This window comes from Aptenodytes patagonicus, chromosome 3, assembly GCF_965638725.1.
Source record: "Aptenodytes patagonicus chromosome 3, bAptPat1.pri.cur, whole genome shotgun sequence".
NCBI classification, from domain to species: Eukaryota; Metazoa; Chordata; class Aves; order Sphenisciformes; family Spheniscidae; genus Aptenodytes; species Aptenodytes patagonicus.
Genome location: NC_134951.1, coordinates 120,417,229 through 120,444,648, shown reverse-complemented (window position 1 = coordinate 120,444,648; position 27,420 = coordinate 120,417,229). Strand labels below are relative to the sequence as shown.

General features: G+C 42.7%; 1 protein-coding gene across 2 annotated transcripts; it reads right to left on the bottom strand.

Moving 5' to 3' along the window:
- Window positions 1-334: 334 nt before the first annotated feature.
- UGP2 (UDP-glucose pyrophosphorylase 2) lies at window positions 335-26,899 on the bottom strand. Of its 2 annotated transcripts, none has more exons than XM_076334993.1 (10): window positions 26,845-26,899; window positions 20,434-20,561; window positions 19,779-19,886; window positions 7,204-7,389; window positions 5,684-5,817; window positions 4,720-5,017; window positions 3,437-3,634; window positions 3,007-3,249; window positions 2,438-2,542; window positions 335-1,440 (listed from the first exon to the last, which is right to left on the bottom strand). In XM_076334993.1, the coding sequence occupies exons 2-10, from the start codon at window positions 20,545-20,547 to the stop codon at window positions 1,333-1,335; spliced, it is 1,494 nt and encodes a 497-aa protein (XP_076191108.1). In that variant the 5' UTR covers window positions 20,548-20,561; window positions 26,845-26,899; the 3' UTR covers window positions 335-1,332. The 2 variants fall into 2 exon arrangements, with proteins under 2 accessions (XP_076191108.1, XP_076191107.1); XM_076334992.1 differs by lacking the exon at window positions 26,845-26,899 and adding an exon at window positions 26,200-26,469.
- Window positions 26,900-27,420: the final 521 nt, after the last annotated feature.

Genomic DNA, 27,420 nt, shown 5'->3' with positions numbered 1-27,420 from the left:
GTGTGTATAAAGACAGAGGAGGACACAGAATTTTAAAGTTTTTAGGCTGCTTATAAAAGGTTGCACCACTAAGGAAGGCGCAACTGAAATTAAAGAGTTTTTAATACTACCTTTTAAGACTGGACACTGCCAGTACCTAAGTAAAAGTGCCTGTGTATTTCACCTCACACCTCTTTACCTAACCCTAGTCCGAGTGCCTAACCCTGTGACGATTATGTATGATGGAATGGTCTGCAGTGTGTGCGCGCCTATGGCTTCTGCAGACAGGCATGCTTATCTGTTAGCATAACAGGTGTCATTAACTGTCAGTCAAAATAAAGCTATAAAATCACAGTTGTTTTTAAAGACCAACTTCTTTAATGATATATACCAGTGTTATACGAAGTTTTAAAATAAATTTGTCTGCATGTAAATACAAGAGAAACATTAAGAAATCAATAGTGATCAGGACAGGGATTTCAATTCCTGTACAAATTTAGAAATGACTCAAGAGAAGATAAATTAACATACATGGCTGTGACAATATGAAGATGGGTGTAATCAACATGATCCATTTATTGAAAAAAAGAGGGCAGATCAAGGGTTAAGATATTAACAGGAGATCCAGTCTTAAATGGGATGTGACAAAGCAACCACCACATGTGGATACCGAGGCATTTTTCTCAAGTATTAGATTCTTTGGGCGAGTTTGGAACACCAACAATTCCCACTCTCTCACAATACAGAAATGGAGGTATTGACAGCCTTACCCCAGTATCTTGACATACAATTGGGATAGGACGTCCCACGTGTAGTTTGTGGGCATTAAAGAGGGCTATAGGTTGGGATGTTTGTGAGCACACAAAATACAGGGTTTTAGCAGTAGTGAAACTTTTGGTTTTTCAACTGTGCCTGCCACTTACTTATACTTCATAAAAAGTTGCGTGAGTAGCTAACTGTGTTGTCCCACGTGTATTGCTTCACAGCTTTATTTCTGCAGTTACAAGCAATTCAAAACTACTGTGTTAGAGGCAAGCCTCTCAACTTCTTATCAAAGATGATCTGTCCATCTTACCTCAAGACAAACAGTATTGCACTTCAAGGTTATATTAACTGAGTTAGTTACAGAATCTCTTTAAGGACTGAAGCATTACTTACGCACATCCACTGCGCTATGTGTCTGCTTAAAAAGATAAGCAAGAGAAATTAATTTTAAATTAATACTGCAGGGTACTGTGAAGATGGCAAAGCAGAGGCCCTCTGTACTTATATTTCTAATGCTTAAAAGGTTCTTCCATTACGAGGCTGGTTTAGCACAGCAGTCTACAGAACCGACCGTGCCCTTTCACTGACTCAGTGGTCCAGGATCCGAAGATTGCCAGATACGATTTTGTTCTCCAGTAGAGCTCCAGCTGGGATGTCAATTCTGTCGCCGTGATTTGCAATGATGATGACTGTTCCCTGGATTTACAGAAGAGAAGCAGCTATTAGAAACTTTCTATTAGCTGTTGACTTGGAATGAGGTAGAGTAGGGTTGTTTGGAGGACCAGTTCGTTGTCAGCTGTAACACAGCCAGATCCTGGATGCATTTAGTTGTATTGTTTCTGCACAGACTTTTCCCCCCCCACAGCAAAGATTTTTTTAAACCAGCAATATTGGAAACACTCTCATTACCAGCATCCTAGATACTATCAGCTTACAAGCAGAGCTGATGCCTTCTTTGAAGATACAGGCTTGCCGTAAGTGCTCTTATCATGTCTGCTTGCTGTTAGGTGGAAAAACGTTACCCACATCAGCATGTCATGGCACAGCTCACCATTATAGCTATAAGGCAAATGCACAGGAAGAGCTGGGAACAGATAGATCCGTGTGAGCGTGCAGCCTGGTAACAGCCTAAGCCGGTTCAAATGCTGGTTGTTGCAGCCCCACCTCGCACCGATCTGTGTCAGCAGCTAAACTGGCCTAGACTGTTACAGGACCATGGCAGTGTTCTGCTAGGGTTGGCCACATCCTAAGGAAGAATCAAGAGATGGTAAAGTAACTTGCTCAGCTCCAACATTTACTAATAAATCAAGAACCCCAAATTGATAAGAAGGGGCCTGTGGCTGTAAAGCCAGCTCCAGAGGTGAGGTGGTACATGTCGTGTAGAGCTAAAGGACAAAGATGTAAGCATTGTTGTGAACACAGAGTCATGAGGTCTGTGGTGTTTTCAAGGTTCATAGACAAACCTCAGCTCTCCCTGGGACTATACAGGAAGGCAGCTATACCAGTAACACCTTGCACTCATAAGGGTCACTGTTCAGTCTTTGGCCTCTGCAATCCTTGGGCCAGTTACTTAATTCCTGGGAGTGCTTCCATGGACTGAGCGTAAAGGCACTGACTTAGGCAGGATGAATAACCAAGGAGCAGAGGTCAGTCATGTTTATTGCAGGAGCATGCCAATTAATTACACACTCACCTTTAATGAAACGTTCTTCCCAAATGTAACATCACCTGAAACCGTGAGATGATCCAGCTCCAGCATATCTGGAATACTTTCAAACCTCCGCAGGTAATCTTGAACCTTTTGGAGGGAGGAAAGAATAGAGACAGTTTAAATCCATCTGTGGATTAAGACGAGTGCGGGAGCTTCCTGAAAACTCCTTTCAGGGATCTTTCTGGAATCTACATCTGATGTAATAAAAGTTGCTACTTTGAAAGCAACACAGTGTTGTCATTTGTCGGAGGTAACTGCGAGAAGCAGTGAGGGCAGTATGTTGGACAAACTCCGGAGAACACACACAACCCAATTCACCTTTCTGTTTCCTCGGCTGACAAGGTAAAGGAGCACTGAACAGCAGCATGACGTTATGCTCACATGTTAAGTAGTTTGTATTCTAACAGCCTAACAATTCTTTACAAAGAGCAAAAGGGAATGCCCGGATGGGCAGAGGTGGGTAAAGTAAACCTCACTTTTAACTTATTTATTGCTATGGACTGTATTTTTATTCAAAGAGATAAAAACAAAGTATAATTATAGGAGTTTACCTTTGTGAAAGAACTTCCCAGTTTGACAAGAGGCACTGTTGGAAATTCACGCTTCTCGCTCATTGTTAGAGATCCAGCATTAAGGCTATACAAATTAGACATCACAAGCAAGAGATCTGACGTGGTCTTAACAGGCAGAAAACGACTACGAGGTACGTTTATACCCAGAGAGTTCTCAAAACTCTTAATAGCAGCACCAACTGCAGTCTCCAACTGGATAACGTTCAAGCCTCCATCCAGAGTCTGGAAGAGAAAACTCACGTAAACCGACCAGCAGGTAACAGCACTCAGAAGTAGAGACGAGCGTAAGTCAGAGCTCTGCATTTACCGACAGACTGGCTCCTTTTTGAAGGCAGCAGTCCATTTAGTTACCTAGAAACGAACAGTTCTTTTGAGTCCTTTTTCCTCTAAAACCTCCCTAGCTGATTACCTTTGGGTTAACAATGATCTCCATGTCAATAGTGTTTTTCTCTTGCAGCCTTTTAATCGCAGACAGAGCAATCCACAGATTGTTGGTATTGAATATTTTGAATTTTGACACGGACTTGAATTCATCCACGTGTGCTTTTGGGACCTGAGCTATCTCCACCAGCCTCAGCTTGTTTTCATATTGCGTAAGCGTGCCACCCTGCAAGGGTCAAAGAAGAAGTTTTAAGTCCTGTTCATGAGATGCCAGAGAAACCCTCCCCTCACCCCAAACAGACACACTGTTTTGTTGGCATTTAAAGTTGAACCTCAGTGACAACATGTTGCTTGTGTTCAGCTACCAGGCTGCTAATTATAGAGCAAGTTTAAAGTACAGTCAGAACTGTCAAACGATCATGTTTCAGCACTCCAAGACAGTTAATTCTTGTAATGAAAGTTGCTGAGAATCTTTTGCAAGTGCTGCTGTTGTCAAAAATCACCTTCAGCAGTACTTTGCTAGATTACAGAGCAAAGTCTAAATTAAATCTAACAGTTCTGTATTTGTGGCACTTACTGGAGAAACAAGTGGTACTTCAGTAACCTGAACTGTGTTCTTACAGTGCATTTCTGTGGTTTTATAGGACTAAATCAGAGCTTTCTTAGTATCTAATGAATACAGAGAAAATCACATTTCCTCCCCATCCTCGTATTTAAAAGAATAGAGGCGAAGTACAGTTACGGGGCAAATTACTGCATGCTAGAAGTATTTGCCATAAACATCTAACACATTGTCAGACCTGGACTTTGTACAAAGTCAAGCGGCAGGAGCAGGCTGGCAGCCACGCCAAGCTGAGTTGTGCAGTGCACACCCTGACAGCTGGGGAAGCAGCTTCGGCAGTTTTCAGTCAGTAGAGATACAACTGCTGTATCCCACCCCTCAGTGCTCTACTTTTACCATCCCCAAACTTCTCCCCTGTGTAAGTGACAGTCTGGAGAAGGTACGGAGGTTGTGACCTGCACCCTGCAGGAAGCACTTGTGTTTTCAGTAATCAGTCAAGTCCAGGCTGTCCTTGTCTGCTGTTGCCCAGAACCTAGATCCAATTTGTTCCATGAATTAGAACTTCATAAACTTGCTGATTTTGTGCATCTCAAATTAGATCACAGCTGATGTGTTAAATGGTGCCTGAAATAGCTATAAGAAGATTTAATGTATATGTCTGAATTCATGCATACAGAAGAGACAAGAGACTGAGCTTTTCACCAGCATGCCAGGCTTTCGGACAGACATGCACAACTATTTCCCTTTACCTTCACATCCGCCCTGGTTTTGTTTGTGACTTCCATGACAAATTCACAGCGTTTTCCATTGGGTGGGTTCATAAGATGATTAAGAATGTAAAGGTCCACAGTGGCACCCAAGTTATCTATGTTGGATACAAAAATATATTCCTTCCCCTCTCCGATAAGGTTGTCCAGCAGACCAGAGTTATAAAAACTGGCGTAGATATCTCCATGGCCTGGGGGATACCAGCACTCCGTATTCTCTCCTGAGTAAGACACATCCTTGGCTATTGGCAGCAGAGTTTCCTTGTTAATTCTAGGATACCTGGGAAGACAGTGGGTTAAGTTCTCACCAATGTCGGACTAGCATCAAGAAAAACAAAATACAATAGTAAAGGTGCAACTACATGGGCTTGTTCATACAGCTTTTGAAGATAGGCTTTCTAGGTTAGTGTAAGTACTCTGAATTGAAAGACCCATCCAAACACTGAGCTATCACTGAGAAGCTGCAGAATGCAATCTCTCATTCAAGAATTTAAAGCCACAGTTCTCCGACCATGCTGTAAAACAGCTTTCCTCTGACACGCAGGTTTAGAGCATGCCAAGCACGCCTCTGACATCATCAGCCACTTTAGATTAGAGTTCGTTCTTGATAAGGAAGCCATGTTCTGTCTCCCTCCAGAGCCCAGGTACACTAAAAGCAAATTCAGGAATCAAGTGGCCAGCATCCAGGACACCATTATTCATGCATTTCTTAGAAACTATGTCCCCCACACACCCCTCTCCCTAATTTTAATACATTGCCTTTGACTCTGCTTAACACCCTGATGTTTCAGACTTTCAAAGAGGCCCAAAATAGAGACTGAACATGGGTACAGAGGACACTATTGCTACCTCAGCATCTCAAGCTAAAAATCCACACCATTTGGAATATGGAGAAATGCAAGCTAGTTTTTCCTTTCACCCCAAGCGGAGAAGGTTTTTTTGATACCTGCTTTGATTAAAAGTATATATCTTCACACGGCTGTGACTGTATTTCTGCAAAATTTTCTTTGTGTCATCATCAGTGTTGAAGGAATTCATGAGAACAAGAGGAACATCAGTGTTGTAGGATTTGTTTAAATGCTGAGATGGGAAAGAAATCATAAATTCAGCATGTATTACTAGCTTTAACTCCTGACACCTAAGATTTTGGGAGAAAGAAATTTGATAAAACAGACTGAAAATAATAAATGCATGAGATTAAAAAAAAGAGATGTGCTTAAGCTGACAGAAAGGATAATAAATCAGGTAAAGGAAAACAAATCCTTGTAAGTAGTAAAGATAAGGCCCACATTAATTAACGTATAACTAGTCTTTGTTTTTAAATTTGCATTGAGATTTAAAATTTGAAAAGCACGACACCACAAAATGATTATTTTAAATTTTAGCCTACTGTTGATTACAAAAAGCGTGTTTTCCCTCAAATTATTAAGGTCTGTCAGGGTGAAGTTTCAAAACCTCCTCTGCACAGTGAGCACTTTTGAGCCTTCTTGGCAGACTATGAGATGGACACTAGTATCAAGAGTACATAATGAATGAAACATCACAGTATTAATTTTTTGGGAATCTACAGAATAGAGCTGAAATACACAAGAGCATTTCCATGTGCACAAGCACAGCAAAGGCAAAAATCAGAAAACACGACAGCATTCCCTCAAAAACAGAGTGTGCAGGAAAAAAAAGATACTTCAGTGAGTTTTAAGCTTTGTGTATCAGATTGCCCTCATCTGCTGGGGAGTGTTTGGGATCATTACTCTCTGGTCTGCTATAGAACTAACATACATGGGAGAGTCACTCCACACAAACACCACACTGAGGCAAAAATTGTTGGAGCTCCAGAAACTATGGAACAGGCACACCCAATTTCCTACTCTAATGACCAGCTTAATTATCTGCTGTAAGAGGAATATTCTGCATTAAAAACATAAGCCAAAACGTCCTCTCTCAACACCAGCAGCTGTTATTTTCTTTTACTTTTCTTTCTTCAGAGGAAAATGCCAGCAATCACTTCCAGCATGAGAGTTTTAATTCGACAAGGAACTTGGAGCTGCTGTGAAGAGCTTTATTCTAATGCACATAAAAAAAGGTTTTAAAAAGCTGAACTTAAACTTGCACCTGAAGGAGTCGGAAACAAGCCCAGGAGTTAGCCACGCCAGGCCAGCTCTACAATTTGATTGCTTGTGTTTCTGGACACAATCACCACTGTCCGGGTTGGTGTGCACACGCTGAATTACACTTGTGCCAACGTGTGGAGTGGACAGAGTTCAACTGCCGATTGCTCCGTCACTTTCATGCCTATTCTTTCAAAGCAATTCTCCACTTCACCACTAGCACTGTGACCAGACCTCACTTCCTTCTCCTCTTCCTTTTGGCAAGCCTCCACTCTGACCTCTCTTAAAGGGTCATACAGGAGAAGCTCAATGTGTCTTGCTTCCTTCAACATAGAAAGAAAAGCCCATCAAAAGTTACCTCAATCTGCTGAACTGTCAGATCCAAGAAGGTGTTCTCATTCCGCACCCCAATAAGACTTTTTGGGCCTTTACAACCCATGCTTGTGCCCAAGCCGCCATTTAGTTTCACAACCACCAGCTTGTTCAAGACAGAAGCAATGTTATCGGGCAGTCCTCTGGCCTTTATCTTCTCATAGGGTTGGATCTGTAAAAACAAACAAACAAAACAGCAGTCAGATATTTGGAAGGAAATTGCTTTCTCCTAAAACCTTTCAAAACTTAAAATTTGGCAACAATACCCACACTTGTCTATATGATTTATGACACCAAAGAACATTTGCAAAATGAGCCTACAATACCCTGATCTGTTACAATACAAGCAACCCAGTTTGTTACTATAATAACCTCTTCTCTTGAGAAGTTCTATAGACTTTGTGACACTAGTCACAATCAGCTTCATTCAGACGAAAAAAAAATGTCTCTGCTCTTCCAGGTAGAGGGAACTTACTCAATAGTAAGGAAGAAGTGAGGCCAGTTATGCCACTTACCACCCTCCTCTTGCCTTGCAGGAGGAGGGGGGGGTGTCACCTTATGAGCCACCTAACTCACTTCCCCAGTAAGATGTCCCCCTTCAGCTAGACCACAATTTAAGAACACAGGCTCTGCAATGCAGGACATAAAACTTTTCTTCCCTGCACAGCTTAAACTCGCAGCAGATTTTTTTTGACACTTTGCTCTGAGGTTGTCAGAAATACCATTCTTGGCAAAAGGTTGGTTCTTTGACTCAGTTTAAACCAACTTTTATTCCAACTACTAGTCCAATATAATAATTAATCTCTCGCAATAGCATGCTACAAAGAGGAAGAAAGTTCCTAGTTCTTATCCTGCTATTTTCAGGATGTGTTCATCCAGCTCACGTTACACCTTGTAGAAAGTCTTCTACCTTGCTGACAGCTATATCCTACAGGTTTCAAAACAGAGTACGGGCTACATTTGGGGCTAGCGATGGAGAGCAAAATCAGGCTTGTAGTGACAGTGTGCCTTGCATTAGGCATTGCTTGTCTCCTAATACAAAGCACCTAAGTCAAAGAAACAAAGGTAACAATGCAACAAGTAGTATCATGCCAAAACTGTTAGAGCAAAATCAATACAATTATCCTTTAGCCTGCCCTTCTAGAGATTTTCTTTTGAAGAGCGGCCTTGGTATGTCAGTGCTGTGTGTATTCTAGCAACAAGAAAGTTATTTCAGTTCTGATAAGGGGTGTGTAATATCCACAGCTGATTTCCAAAAACGAATACATACAGAGTGGTTTTCAGAACTGTGTTTGCTTTGGGCAAGTCAGGATGGGGTTCAAATGGAAATTCACATTGCACTGGAAGAAGAGTCATATTTCACACGGATGTGCAGGGGAAGAGAGGAGAGTTTGCGCAATTCCAGCATTCCAGTATGCCGTGGGCAGCAGATGAGAGCAGATCCCTCACATTAGGGAAACTCTGCCCTATGCAGGATCTGGAAAGCTTACGGTATAAAGATAAGATCACTCCATAAGTTACAGCATAATGACTAACTAAACTCATTACTCAAACAGTGGAAACTGGCCCAGGAGAAACATCTCAATGCAATTGCTTAAACTCATTCCGTTTAGAAAAATTTCCCACTGTGTAAGATATGTACTCCAAAAAAGCAAGCGATTAACTTAACTTGAAAGCCCTACTTTCTCACTGAACTATTTTTAACTAATATGAAAACATTAAATATAAGAATAGCACCAGATTCCTTGTTGAAACACTCTAGCTGTTGAACATTAAAAATGTATGTCAATGTTGTGACTTAATTTTTGGCTCAGTGGGCAGTGTTACCGGGGAACAAGACAAATTTCGATAGTTTTGTGATATGTACCCATCAAAACAAAGATATGCAACTAAAATGATGAGGCTCGACGAGTAAGCCTAGTAATTACTTTCTTTTAATGCAATTTTTAAAGCTACATTCTGCACAAATGCCGGGAACTTTGCTGCTTGTTTCTGGCAGGTACTGGGAATACGGATACCCCCAGACTATACCGTTCCCAGGAGAAAAGGTAACATCCAGACTCACTCATGACCCTATACTAAGATTTAACCAACACATTAAAGATAGAAATGTTTCCATCTACATGCTCTTAATCAAGTTATTGCATTCCTACCTACCAAGTAAGTTCAGACTTAACTGTACTTCTCCATGCTTCAAAAGCAGTAGAGGTTCCCTGTGCCAAAAGACCCTGAGACAGCGTATACAGGCTTTAGAAGTAATGCGCAGACTATCCTAAGTGTAAAGTTATTGTTGCATTCAAGATAAATACAATTTAGCTTGTAAGACTAAGAATGAAAAGGAAAATCTTACGTATTTAAGCTACTACTTTCCAGTTAAGTCACAGTTGCAGACACGGTAGTTAAACAGTTTTTATTTCACTCTTTCAGCAGGCTAGAAGGTAAACGTGGAGTTATCATGGCTCAGACAGCAAGCAGTAACACAATCACTGCTGCAGTCTTCTGCTAATAGTAAGTTCTCCTTAAAGAAAGAAATTAACTGATTAAACAAAGCAGGTGGTGTTGTCATGCTATTTCCCATGTAATCTGCAGAGAATGCTAGCCATAGAAACAACATGCCATTTTAGTCATTGACAAGCACACAGATTTGTCAGTAAAATCTGCATGGATCAATAAAGGACAAGGGAATGGAAATTTGCCAGCTGAGGCTTTAACTTGAATGCTAACCTTTGAACAACCAAAACTTTGATCCCTAGAAGTTTACCTACATCACCACAATTTGATTCACACATTTAAGAGAGACAGTTTTCAAACAAGGTTTCGGGGGGTTCCCAGCATTTTGACAGACAGTGTCTCAGTTTTGACATTGTATCATAAGATTATGAAATAAAACACAACACTTAGACAACAATGCGTTGTTGAGTACAAGTGACCCACGTAAAAATTATACTAAATCAAAATGACTGCTCTGGATTTCTGCTACCTTGAACTGAGAATTAAAAACAAGTCTCCTTCCTTGTTAACTAGCTGGTTAAAAACAGCTCTCCAAGATCCCTTCATTAAAAAGGCTGACAGCTTTAAATGTGTGGCTTAACTGATAACATCACAACTCGTTATGAATAATTTATGCAAATTTCTATTATAGACCAAATACGTTACTGAAAGCTATCTTAGCTGGACCACTTCGCTAGGGAAGCAATATGGTAAAGTCTTCCCATTCCAGCTTCCTCATGTGAGGGTGTGGCAGCATTCATTCTAGGCAAAAAGGTTCTTTATCTAGCAGTACCAAGAAATTAAACAACTGTTCTAATCACAAACACTTCTCACAATTAGTCACACAGTGCCTAGAGATAACAGGATTGTGCCATGTATTACTCCAAGAAACACAGGCAGGGTATGAAATATTGTGATCAGAAGGGAAATATTCATCCATTTTTGCCTTGCTTTTTTTTTTCCCTCTCCACAGCCTCCCCTCAGATTTTCTGGTTATGATCTCTGGCCAACTGCAGCCTTTTCCCACTCTCCCTTTTCTACCCCAAACCCTGGTGCAGCTTCCTGCCTCCAGGTTATAAATTCTGCTCAATTGCATCATCCAAAGATGACAGAAGTTTGAAATAAGTAAGGAAAGAGACAGCTGAGGTTGATAAGACAGAAGACGGTGAAAGATTAGGCGACAGCTAGAAATGAATGGAGTCCCCAGGCAGAGGGGCAAAAGACCCTAAAACCAAACCTGAAATAACAGGAAATAAAACACCAAGCAAACTGTCAGTTTTCCAGTACAAAACTCTACCACCGGGCTCGGGCATGAGACTTCACAGAAGATAACAATGATGCCCAGCAACACAAATGTCAAACCAGTACATCTTATCAAAACATTCCTCTCCACATTTTAAATTTAACAGCAGCATTTTGGAAGCATCTCCACAGTCCTGCTTCAGCAAAGGCTTAACAGATGCATAACCCAGGATATGCCAAACTGGGAGCAGCCAAACATGCCTCCAGAACAGTTCAGGTGTGAGTGAGCCCCTGGATAAAAGCCCCATCATGGTGCAGCCCAAATGCCTAACCTCCCTGGAAGGGAACAACCTGGCAGCGGCTCCCAAGAGGGCTGTGGTGGGATCTGGCTCTACACCCGGGTCTGCCCCATGCCAAGCCTGCTCTGCCCTGCACCGTGGTGCTGCACCCTGGGGAGCAGGCACCAGTTCTTAAACACAAGCTCCTCCAGCCTTTAGGTCTCTCTGAGGTAAGGCTCTTAAAAGATTTTGGGTTTGTGCCCGTAAAGTTGGGAGCTCAGCATCCTAGGAGATCTACAAAATGAGTTTGTTTGGGTGTTTACGCAGCAATCTGTTGTTGTGCCTTTTTAATGCAGAAGATTCATTCATAAAGTCTAAACAACCCACAAAATATTTTTTAAAAAGTTTAACTGTACTCAGACTTTTGGTAAATAAACAGCAACATCTGGACTTATATGAAGTTGTAATGTTACATGCGGAAGATGTAAAACGTCTTGAAACAAACCAGTAGCTGCTGATTTGCTTGTTTTTGAAGTTGCATGTCCTCCACATCAAAGATGCACAACACACTGGCCTTGATGTTTCCTGCTCCTTAAAGGGGTGAAGAAGAATAGAAGGCCCAACCTACTAACAGTTGCACTATTTCTACAGGGCTTGTACTCTTCCTTCTGCCACACCAGAAGTGGTGGGAGGTGGACGACTGCAAAAGTCAGATCAACAACAGCAGCTTAGTAAGGGAGACTAGCTGTAGGGTGAGAAACCGGACCTATCCACCTGTGAGGTCTGAAGGGAATATCCCTCCCAGCTCTTCTCCATTTAGCAACTGCAGGAGCCTACGTTTCTTCTAGGCATTCTCAAACACTGTTGTTCCTCCTCTGCAAGTGGAGCTTGCTCTCCATGGCCCTGGGTTGTGTTCATGTCATCCAAAGGTTACTAAGCTACCAAGACTTGTCACTTGCATCTATCCTGGTTTCCAACATAATTCTACCACATGCATAAACAGCTGTTGAAAGACCACCAGGATGAGAAGGTTACTAAGTTGGGCAGCTGTGGCAACCTAGATAAACATAGTGTCGAAGACACTTCCTAAATACTCATATCTACCAATCTCAAAAAGGACCATTTCAGATTGTCCACACAAGCACTTTATGTTACAGAGGAACACTACAGCCCTTCATCAGGAAACTTATGACTGGCATAGAGTTATTCAGCTAAATTAAGACAGAGAAAGCTTTCAGAGAAAGCAGAGTTGTTTTATTTATAACTTAGCTGAGAAGCTCATTTTTTCCAGGAAGTGAGATGCAGAGAACTAGGAGACTAATATTTAGGGAAAAAAAAAACAAACAGAACATATACATACAGGGCTTATCATATATGCATGCGCTGTGTGTACACACACAAGCATACTCTTTGAACTAGAGAAGGCTCTCTTGAAAATATTCAGATGACAGGAAATAAGGACTAGAAAAGTCAGCTGCTTCGGGTATGAGGAAGTGGGAAAACAGATTATACATACAGTACCTTTCCTTAGTTGGACAAAAAGGCCAGATTATGAAGTCTACTCAGAGGGAAGCTTGTATAGCAATCTTCACAACAAATAAAAACTTTACCACTCATGTAACCATGCCTCAAGGGATTGGCAATCAGCTACAGCTGACCTGAAAATATCACTAAACACTGGAGGTTTATTGAGCTTGTCACCAATAAACCCAAAGTTCCTGCATGGCATGCCCTCCATAAAACAGAAGCAACTGACCTAAGTAAAACACTGCACAATGACAGCAGCAACAGCTCTAGCAATTAGTTATCAGCAAGCAGTTCTGCAACCAAAGAGAGGCACACGCTAGACAGGTCTTGCATCAGCGATGCCTTAGCATCCCCAGATGTCTCTGTTCATGCAACAGAGCACATCAGCACAACTGAAATAACATACTGAAACTGAAACTAGGGCAGCAGCACTGCCTGCATCTATCAGAAAGTCGTCTATTGAAACAGCATCCACCACACTTTCTGTGTGAAGACTTCGGCAATCCCTTACAGGACTGTGTGGCAAATAAGACTTTATCTGTTCCCACAGATCACTGCCTCAGGCAGTCCAGAGCAGGATGGTTGCTGCATTGGCATTACACTGCCACATACACTCACTGCCATGAACATTTTCTGAAGCTATTAGGAATTAAGCAGGTGCAAGGGAGAGAATCTGAAGGTCACGGAGGCCAGTAAAGCCTGGATCAAAACCACAGCTTCAAGCTGAGCTGTAGCAACAGGTTTGCACATCAGATCTGGTCATCTACTCATGGCAGATCCAGACGATAGAACAAGTCAAAGGAACCTTTAACAGAACAGGACTTCTTTCATTTGAGATTTATTGCTAAGTGGAAGCTGGGGGAGGATGGAGAAAAGAAGGATACAAAGAATTGCACTATTCCAGTTCCAACTGGAAACTGCACCATTTTCACCAGTCATGCCAAGCTCTCACAAAGAGAATTTAGACCTTAAGCACTACCTTACAACAGCTATGGCCATGCTAGACAAGAACAACAGAGGCACATTCTGTAAACTTGAGCTAAAATAATTTTCATGCAGGAGAACTCAAAGTCCTTTGCATCTCATGCCTCCCTTTCCTTCCTTTTACCCTTCCTTTCCATTAAAAAGACTACATACAAGAAAATCCTTTAGCAATCTTTGAGATACTATACAAAGATCTTTGATATAAGCAGGTTTGCAGAATGTTAATATGCAAAAGTCAAACAGAACTGGAGCTTTTTGATCTAGTGCAATCCCTCTCTTATTCCAAATGCATATCCGTTCAGGAATACCATCTGTTCATAGTTAGTTTATTCTATCCACAGTTCATTTATTCTGCTGTATTTTCGAAAGGAAGCATGCAGAATAAATGAGAAGCAGGACACGGATACAGCATTTCAGTGTTGCAGGATGCATCTGAACAAACTATTGAAGGTAAAAGATCCTGAAAGCTACCAGCATGGATTTGTCAGAAAGGCAGGGACAGCTGATAAAGCACAAGGGGTCATGAATGTAGGAACCGATGGCAGATATCCAATTCCAAGTGCACACTGAGAAGAATTAACACACAGGCACACATTCTCTCAGTTCTTATCTAAAGAGACCGTTGCCCAAACTACTAAGCACTTTTTTTTTTTACTCTGTAACTACACTGATCCTTAGGCTCCCAAAGGTCAATACTGAAATTAGTTACTCAAGGGTCAGGGTTGCTACACGCTGTCAATGTAAGATTGCCCTCCCCCGCCCAAAAAAAAACCACCAACACACAGTGCTGCCATTTCAGAGGACATACATGGGAACTTCATTGCAAAGTTCCTAGAACTTTTCAGGAACAGAAGTGTGCAAAAAGCAGAATCTTACTGTGTTTTGTCAACCACAAAGATTGTGTTCATGCTGGGTAGACACCCTTAAAAACAACCGTACTTCTCATTAACAAAGAGATGATAAACACTGATTTTAATGTACTGAAGGTACATCAGAAAGCTTAACTAATGATTCACTACCCAACAAGATCTAGAGCAATTTATACTTGGTGCTGGGTACAGTTCGGGAGAGAAATATGACTAGATCCTTACTCCTTGCCATCACTTCCTGTCCACTCTAAGGTCAATACCACTCTGTATTAGACTGCAAATGGATTTAAAACATTTAGGTTTGAGCTTTAGCTGGGTGGGATGTGAGTCACACCCACAATGTTCAGACGCCATCTGAATAGCCAAAAAAATGATTTCAACTTTCAAGTCTCACTACGTTCTTCTTGCATCACTCACAATATAGCTCTCCAAAAAGAAAAAAGTCTGCCACTCAGTTCAGAGGCAGACTGCCTCAAAATAATTTGCTTCTGCTGAAGTGCCAGCTACCCTTTTATGCCTTCACTATCATGTCTGAAACTAGCTTATGCAGCTCAGAGTAAAATCCTGATGAAGTTAAAATTTCCATCCAGGCCCTCCATCAAGGATTTAGCTCATTGGATGTTGCATCAGCTAAAACAGAAAATTTATAAAACTTCACCTCGCTAAATATTTCAGTTTCTTTTGGCATAGGCATTGGAAATGACAACTTAGCAATGAAGCCCTGGATCTTGAAGGGTCTTTAATTCAGAGAATAACAAATGTCAAGAACTCAAATTCAAGCAGGATCCCTGCAGCACCAGGACTGCCAGATGCCAGTGCTATCATCTAGCAGTTCCTGTCATGTGTAGGCACTAATATGCCGAACTACCTCATCACCTATGAGTGTATACACAAGTGTAAGAAGTGCTACACAGTAAAAATCAATTCTTGATCTAAGGGTTTGGAACAGCGGACTTGACAAGTAAGTGCTGATGGGGAAATACTTCAGGAACAAAAACAGGCAGGAATGACATGGCTTACAGATGCATAACGACAGTGTTACTCATTTGAGACATGTCTCAAAACTGTGGTTTGGGATTGTACTAAGATGACATATCTAGCTTCTTTTGGTTTTGCAGACAATGTCACAGAAGTGATTTTCAGAACAGTTTTGCATGAGGCAACGTTGGGAGTTTGACTAACAGATTTCGGCATACTCCTACTGCAAGGAAGTTTGGAAGAGCTTGTCACAGACAGACAAAATGAGTATCAGGGCTGTCATCATGGGAGACTGGAAAGGAATACACCCATATTAGTCAATACGTACTTACAGAACAACAAGGAAATATTTACTCAGCACCAAGGGACAGTTTTAGAAATGGCACCAAGTCAACCCTTAAAACCTGTTTCCAGAATTGAAGATTAGGAAGATGTTTTGCATCTTTTCATTCTTTTCCTTCATGGTATGGTTCATTGAGATGACAACTTGAGCTGCAGACAAGAATCTGGGGCAACAAAACCTCTAATAGATAAGCTCCTTTCACACTCACATTGCTTTGGATGCTCTCTTTACATCCTAGATGAGGTTTTGCATCACTGCTCTGAGGTTAGCTTGATCACTGCAGTTCCCTTGGAGGCCTCCCAGCAGGACTTTGCTATTGCTTCCAACTCAAACAAACAGATCACTGCAATCTACATCAACACAATTAAATTACATGTGCCATATCCACATTCTTTACCTCCTCCTTGTTAACCAGCACTCTAAGTACACTTTCTTCTCTGAAGACTGTAACAGTAATGGGCCCTAACTATGCCAGATATCACTGTAAGCCTTTGGACACATGGAAGCAAAGCATCTGGAAGGAAAACACAAGTCAGAAGTCTACCAATATAGCGTGAAATGGATTCAATCTTCTCTTATCATTGTCTGGAGCTTACAATTTGCTTGCCCATCGGTACTTGTTGTTACACTGTAAACATGGAGGTCGGGGATGAAATCTCCCGTTGCAGAGAAAAATGGAGGAGTATTACAAGACAATCATTTCTGTTTCAATTTACTGACAGGAGCCTTTACTTGTCAGTAGATGCTTCAGGAAAGAAGAGAAAACTACATTCAAAGAACAAGTACAATGGATAACACATTAGATGACCTATGGAAGTCTGATCAGAAATGCTGCTCCTGCATAGCACAGTCCCATTGTCACATTGGGCAAAAGCCTGAAACACCTTTCCGACCTAATCTGAAAGACAGAAGTAGCTTATGTAAAATAGAAAATTAAAAGACAAAGACTATAAATGCAATAAACTACTAATGAACTTTTTTAAGCTGTTAAAAATAAACAAAAAACCCCCAACAACCTCACACTTGGCACATTTTTTGGGTGCTTTTATTTTTTTATAGATATACACACACATGTGTATGTCTGTATATACACACACATATATACCTAAACACATACTTTGAGCTCTACTAGGTATCAGCTGAAGATTACACATGCCAGAATTCAGTGCTTTGGACTGATCAAGCAGCAAACCAATTCTCCAAAACAGTCACAGGCAAATAAATTCACATCGGGGAGAGCAGGTTGTTGCTTTTTAGGCCATGATACTTGTAGTGCAAGATTCTCAAAAGCAGCCGAGCAACCCACCACCTCATAAAACAAGGACGTGTCTGACCAGGCAATTATACATCACTTACAAGATTACCAACCAACTTTCTAAATGAGTCTTGTGTGTACCATCCTCTGTGCTGTTCTAACAAGACCAGGAAGAGAGTACACTGAGTTTTTCTAGCTAGGAAAAGAAAAAACTCAGTTAGAGCTGAACAAAAGCACTCAGAGAAAACCTGCATATATTCACAGATGGATACCTGTTCCAAAGAACTCAGTACTGCAGTCTTTATTCTGAAGCCCTTCTAAAATTATCACTCTTTACCCCTTCTAAAAGCTTCTACTGTTCTTACCTATAATAGTTACACTGATAATTCTGGAATTCTGGTCTTGAATAAATAAATTTTTATCTAATAATTCCACAACTCATACCCCTCAGCAAAGAATAATCTGTGAGAAGTTATACTGCAGGTCACCTGAAAAATGTTTCATGGAAGACACCTTCCACGGTATGTCCCCTACATGACTGACGTATTAAAAAGGTGGTGGAGGCAGGATAAATACAAGCAGGGCTTGAGGTTGGCAGGAAAATGGAAGTCTTATGGTCAGCAAAAAAAGAAAAGAAAAAAAATACTCAAGAAAGTTAAGTTTGCTCTCAGTTTTTGAGAGCGCTCAACCTGCCTCCTGTCAGATCAGGAAGTCTCCAAGTATCACCTTATCCAAGGAATCCTAAAGCAAGAGAAGTGAAAGGGGGACGGAAGGACCTTCGTTTGTGGGTATTTTTCCCTAGCTTTCTTCTGTGACATTTATCAAGTATGATTATTTGATTTGGAGTTCATGCTAGGAAGCAAAATTTCCTCCAAGATCATGCATGCATCTCCCCTAAGCCAAAGTGACCCACTTTTGCAGGAGTTTTACCATTTTGGGTTTGGTTTTGGGTTTTTTTCTTCTTTTTGGTCGTAAGTTGCTACATAGCTAAGGGACACAGATGAGAATCAGCCAGCACAGGCCATAAGGAAGAAGAGAGATACTCTTTCTAATCTTGCCCTCCTTTCAGCCCTCTGTGACCTTAAGTTAGACCTTAGTCTAACTTCTTTTTTTTAAGAGAGCTTGCCTTGCCTGGGTATTTCCCATCAGTCTATTTCAGTGTCTTATAACCCTCCTGTCTGACATTTGCTCTCAATGTCCTACCCAGTAAATTTCAGTCCTTTATAGAACTTGAAAGTTTTTCCGCTGAAGGTGTGCAAAACTTTAAAAATAGACAATAGCTCTCCCTCGCCACAAAGCAGCCCATTCACTCGCATCAAATTGCTGTCATTTAATCCCAGACTTTATCCTGACACAGAGAACAGTTTATTCCTTTCATTGTTGCAACTACCTTTTTAGATATTTAAAAGGCTTATCACTCCCCAGAGTCTCACCCCCTCTAGACTAAAAGCAGCCCCCTTTTCTTCAGTCTTCCTTGTAAGTCATGTTATCTAGAACTCCAATTTCTCACCTTAGCCTCTTTATTGAAGGTGGATTTTCCTCCCCAAAGCAACACATCATTCAGTGTTACAGTACAGAAGAGAGACATCACATGTTTTTGAAGTTAAAAGAAAACACTCAACCTTGGAAAAACCCTAGACTTGCTCTAAAACAGCATCATTCTTCCAACGCTTTAGAGCAGCACTGCATCTGTTCTGGAAGTAACTGGACAGCCTGCCTTTCAGTTGGAAACAGAGCCTCGATTGAATCACCACAGAGAGGCTAAGAGAAACCAAAAACGTGTGAGGACACAGAAGACCCGCAATATGCCAAGATAGCTACGCTGGGAAAAGCAAGAATTAGTAGCACAACTACACCGTTAGTTATGCAAGAGTCAAAAGACAGCCTAGGGCCACAGATGAATCAATAAAATGAGGTTAGGTTTAACAGGAAGTGTTTATTTCAGTACTAAACAGTGCTGAAAAAAACATTTAGTGCTTTTTCAGCAGCAACTCAAGTGGCAGTTTATAAGTTATAACAACATAGCTGACATTAGAAAATTACACTCAACCCCCCCCCCCCAGTCAACTTCTTTCAGATTCCTCGCTTTTACTGAGCTGCTGTAGATTACAGAAGTTGCTAAATGAGCTATATAACCCAGCCCACTTGCCATATGTCCCTTTCAAATTATTTAGCAGAATGGATTGCTGGAAACAGTCTCATTTGAGACGCACAACCTTCTTTCACAGGCAGGAGGGAAAGGGGAACAACAAGGGTCCTACCTACTTCCCCTCTAACACAAGCTACCATTTACTCCAGAGAAGGTATCAAATGGTAAGATGGCATCTGTCCCATTTTGTTCACTTGCTCAAAGAACAGCTAACAAAATAACACCAAAGAACTCGATACGTATGTTAAGCAGGACCTGATGTTTGGGAATACATACAACATATGTCAATAAATAGTTATTTTTCAGTTAGAACCCAAAGTGTTGTCCTACGTGATTTTACAGAACCGTGGCAATTATATCCATTCTATGGGCGACTACATCATTTGCTACAAGTAGCAATTATCAGTTTTATGTTCCCTACAGACTGTCACTTCATCGCAACTTACAGAATCTTCTGGAGGTCTCTGAATCTTCCCCCAGTCCACAGATGGTCCCTTTTCTTGTAGGAATCTATGAAATAGCTTCTTAAATCCTTCCAGGTCCTTTTTAGTGTGCTACAAAGAAATAATGCATTAGTTAATGCTGGTATTTAACACATACCTATTCAATCACAGAAGCATTTTGACAAACTTGAAGTACAACCTATTCACACGAGTAATTTTATCAGCACTGAAGTAGAGACATGCTAAAATTTAAGTAGAATTCTAAAAGGTACCAAAAGCTCATTTCCACCAAAACTCAAGGTACAAAAACAACTTGGATACCTAAAAGACAAGTCTTTAGTCAAAATCACAGCCATTACAATTTGGCCCAATCTTTAGGATAACAGCTTTACCCTCCCTTTCTGCAATCCATTAAAGATTACATAGAACCTTTAATAACTAAAGATGATTAAACACTTAATAACTCTGTCACCCAGTTTACATGGAACTGAAAGTCTCCTACTAACATTGTATCCAGGCTACTCTTCCAGAGGATCAGAGCACGTCCTAAAAATAAGGATCGTGGTATTGTGTGATTTGTCTCCCTGTATAAAATTGGCCTCAATTTCCTGCATCTAATTTCTCATGCTTTGAGTTGCATCCACATCATGCTCCTTACCTCTAGCTCATTTGAGGGTGCAGTCGCAAGTATCTTATCAAGTTCTACTTTCATGGAGTACTCCAGCTCTTGTCGAATGACTTCCTGAAACTGTGAACTGCCAGCTTGAGACATTGCTTTGCTGAAATCTTAAATAAAAATAAAAAACATGGGTTAAAGGAAAAGGAGGAAAACTAACTTAGACTACAAAGTCTTCAATTTTCTTTAAAAAAATTAATAAACTCACATAATCTAGTCTCATTTTATTACTGTGCTAGCACTCCAGGAATCTAAAGTTTTTGTTGTTAGTAACTCGGAGAATAGACCTTAAATTTGGACCACAGAACAAGAACCCTTCTCTCAAAACTCAAAAAAGTACCAAAAGACCAATGATCCATCTCAAGAAGTGTCCAAAAACCCACGGCGGTACACTTTTTTGCTAGAGAGCCAAAGAATTCACATCCTACCGCATTAACATACTTTAGCAAGTAAAAGTGTGAAAAAGCTTTTCACTAAAAAAATTCTTCTATGTAGAACATTGTGATCGAGGGTATCCTTCTGTTCACACAGGCAAATAAAAACATATGCTTTAATTATTTATACGGTGCCCTTTCACACGATCTTCAGTTTGTTCCAGTAAATATTCCTTTACTTTATCGTATGAGTATTTTCACACTATAGCAATGCACTTCAGTTACTAAGCAACCTAGAAAATTAGTCTGTCTATCACTTCAGCATTTGTTTTGCTTTTGAAAGCGATAAGCTCCATAAATGTGAAAAAGAGTAAATACACAAATGTTCTATACAGTCAAGTCCACATCGCAGAAACAGGAGATAACATGACTTTATTTTCCAACAGAAAGCATTTGAAGTGAGTGCGTTCACAAAAGACATTCTGCGTATGTTCTCTAAAGACCTCAGTTAATTTAATTTCTGCCAAATCCCTTAAGTAATCACTTCTCTGTAACACAGAGAGTGATGTATTGCCAAATATAGCTGGATTTTAGAAACACCCTAATACTAATGCAGAAAGGGATGAGAGGAAACTTTGCAAGTGAACAGTGATACCACCAGAAAATATTGTTAGAAGAGGAACCTGCGTTTAAAGCTTACTTATTCAGAACATGCATTAAAAGGCTATTCTATTGACAATGTCTAAGAAAGCCAGAGGCAGTTCATTTTAATACAGTTTTGATATTTTTTTTTTTTTTTTTTTTAAGCAGAGTATTCCTCAGACTCAGTGACAGTATCTAATCCTTGCTTTGAAGCCCACAGAAGCCATTTTCCTGACTGCACTGTTTTGCAGGTAGGGGAGGGGAGGGAGGAGAAGAAAAAAAAAAAAAGAAACAGACAAGTGCTGCAGTGCACACACTGTGGTGGTGCAACACAGGGGAAACGCCAGCTCAGGATGAGCGGTACAATGAGCAATAGGTTCTTTTTTTAATCAAATGCTTCGTTTAATAGTTAACACAGGTAGTAGTTGAAAGCCTGTTAGGCGTATCTTTCCAGGTCAAATATGTCGTAACACAGACATCTCTTCATTAGGAAGCACCTCCTCCTACAGAAAAATGAGGAGGTCTATACCAGCTTGATACTTTCATACCGAACTGCTGCAAGTACTGTCTTTTCATTCACACATTTTGGGTTGACGCGTATTGAAACACTGTTTAAACTTCCAGAGAAACAACTGCTAGGAGATACTGTCAGATGTTTGTAATCCTCCCTGTGACATGTTGTAATACATGACTTCTGTTACAGCAACAACGGTGGCCATTTCTCACAGTTCATCAGCCTGTAAAACACGTGAACCTCCCAACATGACGCAATGCATCTCGGAAGAAACTCTGCAAATATCAAGTATTCAGAGACCATCATTCGTGCTGTTAAACACATTGAGGCTAAGTAAGGTAGAGCCAGCTAGCACCTTTCCCAGGCTGCCATCTAAGTAGGAAAATCTTGTTCGCTCATATTAGCCAAAAGACTTATATCTACCAGATAAAAGCATTTAGAGATTAAGTAACGTCACAAACGAATCAAAAGAAAAAGCCACCATAAAAGTAAATGCGTGATAATATCCTAGTCTGTTGGGTTTTTTTATAATACGATAAATTCTCCACGACTTAATGAGCAAATGCTAAATGCATTTGTCCACCAACCTCCTCGCAGAGAAGCAAAGCAAACCTGTTGCTTTTCCCAAACACCAAGTGTCAAGCACGCAGACCAGCCAGCTAGATGGGACATTTCTTACCGAAATTCAGACCACCAAAGCTACCAGCGCTGATGGCTGCACCCTTCATTGGCAACAGAGAATATTTAGGCTTTACATTGACCATTTAATGACTACTGCAACCACTCGGTCTCATGCAGATTCAACATGCCAGGGCACGGTTGCCTGGGGAGAGCATTACTAGTGCTATTATTATTATTATTATTTATTATTATTATGTTGGGGAAAGAGAGAGGAAGGACACAGCTGGAGTCCATAAAACATGCGTTTGCCTGGTGCAGGAAAAGTATCTACTCTGCATACATAAGAATTTGAATACTGTAACTAAGCAGCCAAGAGAAATAGCAACTCCAAGCTTTTCTGCTTTTACTGTGCCATTGCAAGGCACAGGCTTCTCAGCATTTATCTTGAGACGTCCGCCAGGATTTGGACTGGACAGGGATTTACGGCACTCCTAAAGGCTCCCCAAAGCAAGACGATAACAGCAGCATCGATGCATCCGCTCCAAACATAAATGAACTCAGTACTAGTTGTTCCTGTGTTGCTGCCCCTCAGAGTTTTTGGGAAGAAGCTGATATTTATGCACCCCAGCCTACTACTAGTAGAAAGACAACTGCAGTCCTTTAACATGAGCTACTATTAAATTTAACAGCCTGGGTGCAGATTTATTTCCCTTTTCTCCCTGACAGCAACAAGGATGTAGAAAGGCCAGTGCAACTGCATATCTGAAAGCAGTTATTTCCTACAGGCAAGTAAAATTTCCTAAGGCTATAATGAAAAGTAGTTGCTGCGCCTCTAAAAATCAGATGGGAAGCAGGGGTGTTGGATAATTGCAGGAAGAGATTTCCAAGGGTACATGCGGCCATAAACTCCCAGATCAGTTTTAAAAAGAAATGCCTCTTCCAAGCTATTTCGCAACCAATGCCTCAGATTTCAGCCTAAGCCCACTTTTATGGGATCAGCATTCTTGAACACTCATCTGAAGGAAGAAAAGGGTGGGATAAGGTAGTGGAAGACTCTCGGGGGACTGGCCCACGCAGGAAATTAGCACAGAACAGAAGAGCATGACTAAATAGTTGAGGCTTCAGAAAATACTGGGCTTTGCAAAAATGACCACCCAGGATATCTTATTTTAGTGTCTTCAGTAGAAAGTGCTTCCTCAAGTAGCAGAGAAAGGAGAGCTTTCAAGTTCACGGTGGTGTCTGACGCGTGGAGAGTTTCACTCAAACCCTCCTGCCCCCATTGTAATTTGTAGCACGCTTTTGTGCTCTGCGCTCACTGCTAACCTGCCCCCTGCCCTCACAGCGTGAACTGCTGCATGTGGCAGAGTATTTGCAGGTTTATGATACATAACTTTATAACTGACATATGAAAAAACAAAACATGATAAATCAGATCAAGCTAATAAAAAGGAGGTCTTCTCACACTATCGGAAACAAAATAAAGGACAGATGTCCTCAGGAAAACTGCACAAGAACAGAACAGCAGTGACCCCTTAGGGGTTTGCACGTATTTCCTTTCTGCCGTCCCTCCTCTTATTCTACATTAAAAGCGGAGAAGGGCTAGTTTTGTTCATTAATTTGCTCAGAAGAGAACTTCACTGCCTTGGTACTCGGTATACAAGGACCCAGCACAGGAGGGAGTCGTGGGACAAGTCAAGCAAGAAGTCCTCTCTCTCATGAAAAAATCTTTTGGGCCGAGGGTTATGAATTGTAAACACTTTTGCAATCCAAGTATATACAGAAAGACCTACAGCAGAAAATTATTTAGGTCTCCTTGGAGCCAGACTACTTGCATAAAAAAATCAAGAAGGGTGGCCACTAAGTTAAAACACACAACTTTAAATGCTCTATCCTTGAACTCTGTGCTGAGGGTACAGACTGAATGCCTTAACTTCCACCAACTCCGCTGAAAGTTCAAGGCAATTTTTATCCCTGATGAGGATAAAAATCTCTTTAAATACCCACACTATAACGCGAAATGCTAGTAAATATTACTTCATTTGATTTTTAGAACTGAACATACCCACTCAACCTTTACAAACAGCTTTTCTTTTCCTACTACTAGAGGCAAAATTTGTCAACACAGCTGGACTGAAGCATACATGAAGTGAAACCTATACACTCCCTCTCTCCTTAACGGATGAGCACATTAGCCTGAGCTAACTCAGAAGTTTGCAACCTAGGAAGCCGCTCTTGCCAGCTGCGCACACGAAGAGTTTAGGTGTTACGGTCAGACACAGCTGGATTTCTCATTCTAGCAGCTGATCCTCATGCTAAAAATATCACTTGACATTGGCAACATGTTTTAGTACTATTGGCTTGATAAAAGAGCACTTAAATGGTGGATGCTTTTTTTAAAAAAGCTTTTAGGATTGTCAAATCCTTGGTCATATTTTAAAAACTGGTTATGATCTTTACATAGGTTTCTCCAGCTTTCCATTTCTAAAATAATATCACTTGCTTGCAAGATGGCTACCTTCAACAGTAGGCTGAGATAAGCCAATTCCATTTAATAAGAACAATTCAGAACATATTTTCATAATATATTTCACAGCAAGAAGGGGCTTATCTTGACAACTTTCAGAGCAGCCGACTGAGCAATGTGGCTGTAACGTTTCCCCCCTTCAGCTCTCTGCATTTCACCCAGGTGCCACAGGACACTTGCGGACAGTCGATGCATTTACACAGCAAGTGTCGCACAGTCCTAGGCATCCACTGGGTGAGCGACGGCGATTTCCCAAAGCCTGCGAAGGCCCTTGGTTTCCTGCAACATCCGAGTTCATATAGCAAAAGACCTACTCCTGTCCTTTCTACAGGCAGTGTTACATTTGTTGATAGGCCTACATGGATTTATATTAAGGAAACCTACAGGCACGGATTTCATTACAAAAAGCACACAGGCACCATTAGAAATACTGGAAAGGAGGAAAATAAAACTGCCACAGCAATGCACCAAAGTAATTTTTCCTCCTGAAATGACCTCTTGTGGGCTGGTTCCCTGTTTTGCAATAAAAGAATCTGAAACTTGGACCACGTACACACACGCTCACATATGCGGAGAGTAAAGGAGAGCGCCGAAGCCTACCGGGATCAGAAAACGCCAAAACACACTCAAGCCTGTGAAAAAACAGCGTAGATGCTCGACCTCAGTGCTCTTTCTCCCCCAGCTTTAACAGACCTCTTCGTGAAGGGGGGAGATTTGCACTTGCAAGATCCCCCTGTATACTCCAGATCCTGCCTGTGCATCAGCCATGGACCGGAGCCCTGCCGCTACAATCGCCCAGTTTCACCGTGCGCCTGTACCGCACAAGAGAGCCACACATCCACCGAGGTAAGCAAACCGAGCAGAGCCGAACCGGCCGAGGCCCCGCTGCCCAATAACGAGTAACACTTTGAGGAAGCCCTTGCACATCGCAACTCGGCTGCCGATCAGGCTGCTACACCTACCACCGCCTGTGCTCGACCGGGCTGCTGGAAAGGAGAGAAGAAAGAAAAAAGCAGAGATCTACGTAAACACAGCTGAAGAGTCAAAAAAAATTACAAAGCACGTCAGCTTACCTTTCGCGAAAGACGACATTTTCGCTCTTTAATAAAATAAATACTTTGCTCTTACAAATAGGGGCTGAATTGTTTTTTGGTTTGGTTTTTTTTTTTTACCCCAAGGCTGGGGAGGGCAAGCTGCCTCCCCGCGCCCCTGCGGAGGCTGGCCGCCGGCAGTCGGGCAGCTGCGCGGCGGGGAGGCGAGAGAGACGGCGGCCCCGGCACCGCTGGGAGCAGCCCGCCCGCCGCGCTGGCCCCTCAGCCGAGCAGTCCCTCCCGGGCCGGCGGGCGGGAGGCAAACCCCGAGGAATTTAAATTTCATCAATGAAAGAGGCGGACCCGCCGCGCCCCGGGTTTCGCCACCCCCAACCCTCCCCTCCTCTCCCCTCCCCGCCGGGCCCGGCCGCCCGCCTCCCCGGGGCTCCCCGCACGGCTCCTCCCCGCTCCCGGACGGGACAGGCCAGGCCGGGCCGGGCCGGCACGGCCGCCCACCGCTCCGCGTGCCCCGCGCGGCCGTTAGGCCTGAGGGGGGCCCCGCCTCTCCCTCAGGCGGCGGGGGGGCCGCGAGGGGCCTCCCCGCCGCCTCCGCCGCCCCCTCACACCGCCCCAGAGAGAAGATGGGGGGCGGGGGGGGGGGGGGCGCGGCGGTTCCGCCGTACCCACCTCGTCGCTGCCGGCACCGCGGGGGGCGGCGCGGAGATCCGCGTGCCGCGCGCCCGCTCCCGCCCAACCCCCCCCCCCTTCCCCCCACCTCCAGCGAGGGCGGGGTCCCGCCGCCTTCCCGGCAAGCACCTCGCAGCGGCGGCGGCGGAAGTGGGAGGGGCGGGCGCTCCGCCCCGCCCGCCCCGCCCCGCCCCGCCCCACGGCTGGCGACGGTGGGGGGCGGGCCGGCGCGTGGGCGGGGGCGCAGGCGGGCGTGACGGCGGCGCGGCCCCCCGCGCAAGGGGGCCCCGCGCGGGGGCGGGGTCCGGCGAGCGCCTTCCCCCGGGGCGGTGCGAGGCCGGGCGGGGCGCCGGAGCAGGGGCGCTTGCCCCGGGAGTTGGCGGCGGGGGCGGTAGCGGTAGCGCGGGGCCTCTCCTGCACAAGCCGTCCGTAATTCACCCCGCTGCCCTCCTGAGGCCCTTCAGCCCCGCGGGAGGCGCGCGGAAATGCATCGCGATTGCCAGTCTGTCGTGACGTCCGCGGTTCGAGGGTGGGAGCTTCGGAAAACGGGGCTTGAAGCCAAGGTTAAAGACAGTT

Coding starts and splice junctions, on each gene's coding strand:
- UGP2 (XM_076334992.1), bottom strand. Junction 5,818..7,203: donor TGACAGTTCAGCAGATTGAG/GTAACTTTTGAT, acceptor TTCCCATCTCAG/CATTTAAACAAATCCTACAA. Junction 1,441..2,437: donor GGAAGAACGTTTCATTAAAG/GTGAGTGTGTAA, acceptor CTGTAAATCCAG/GGAACAGTCATCATCATTGC.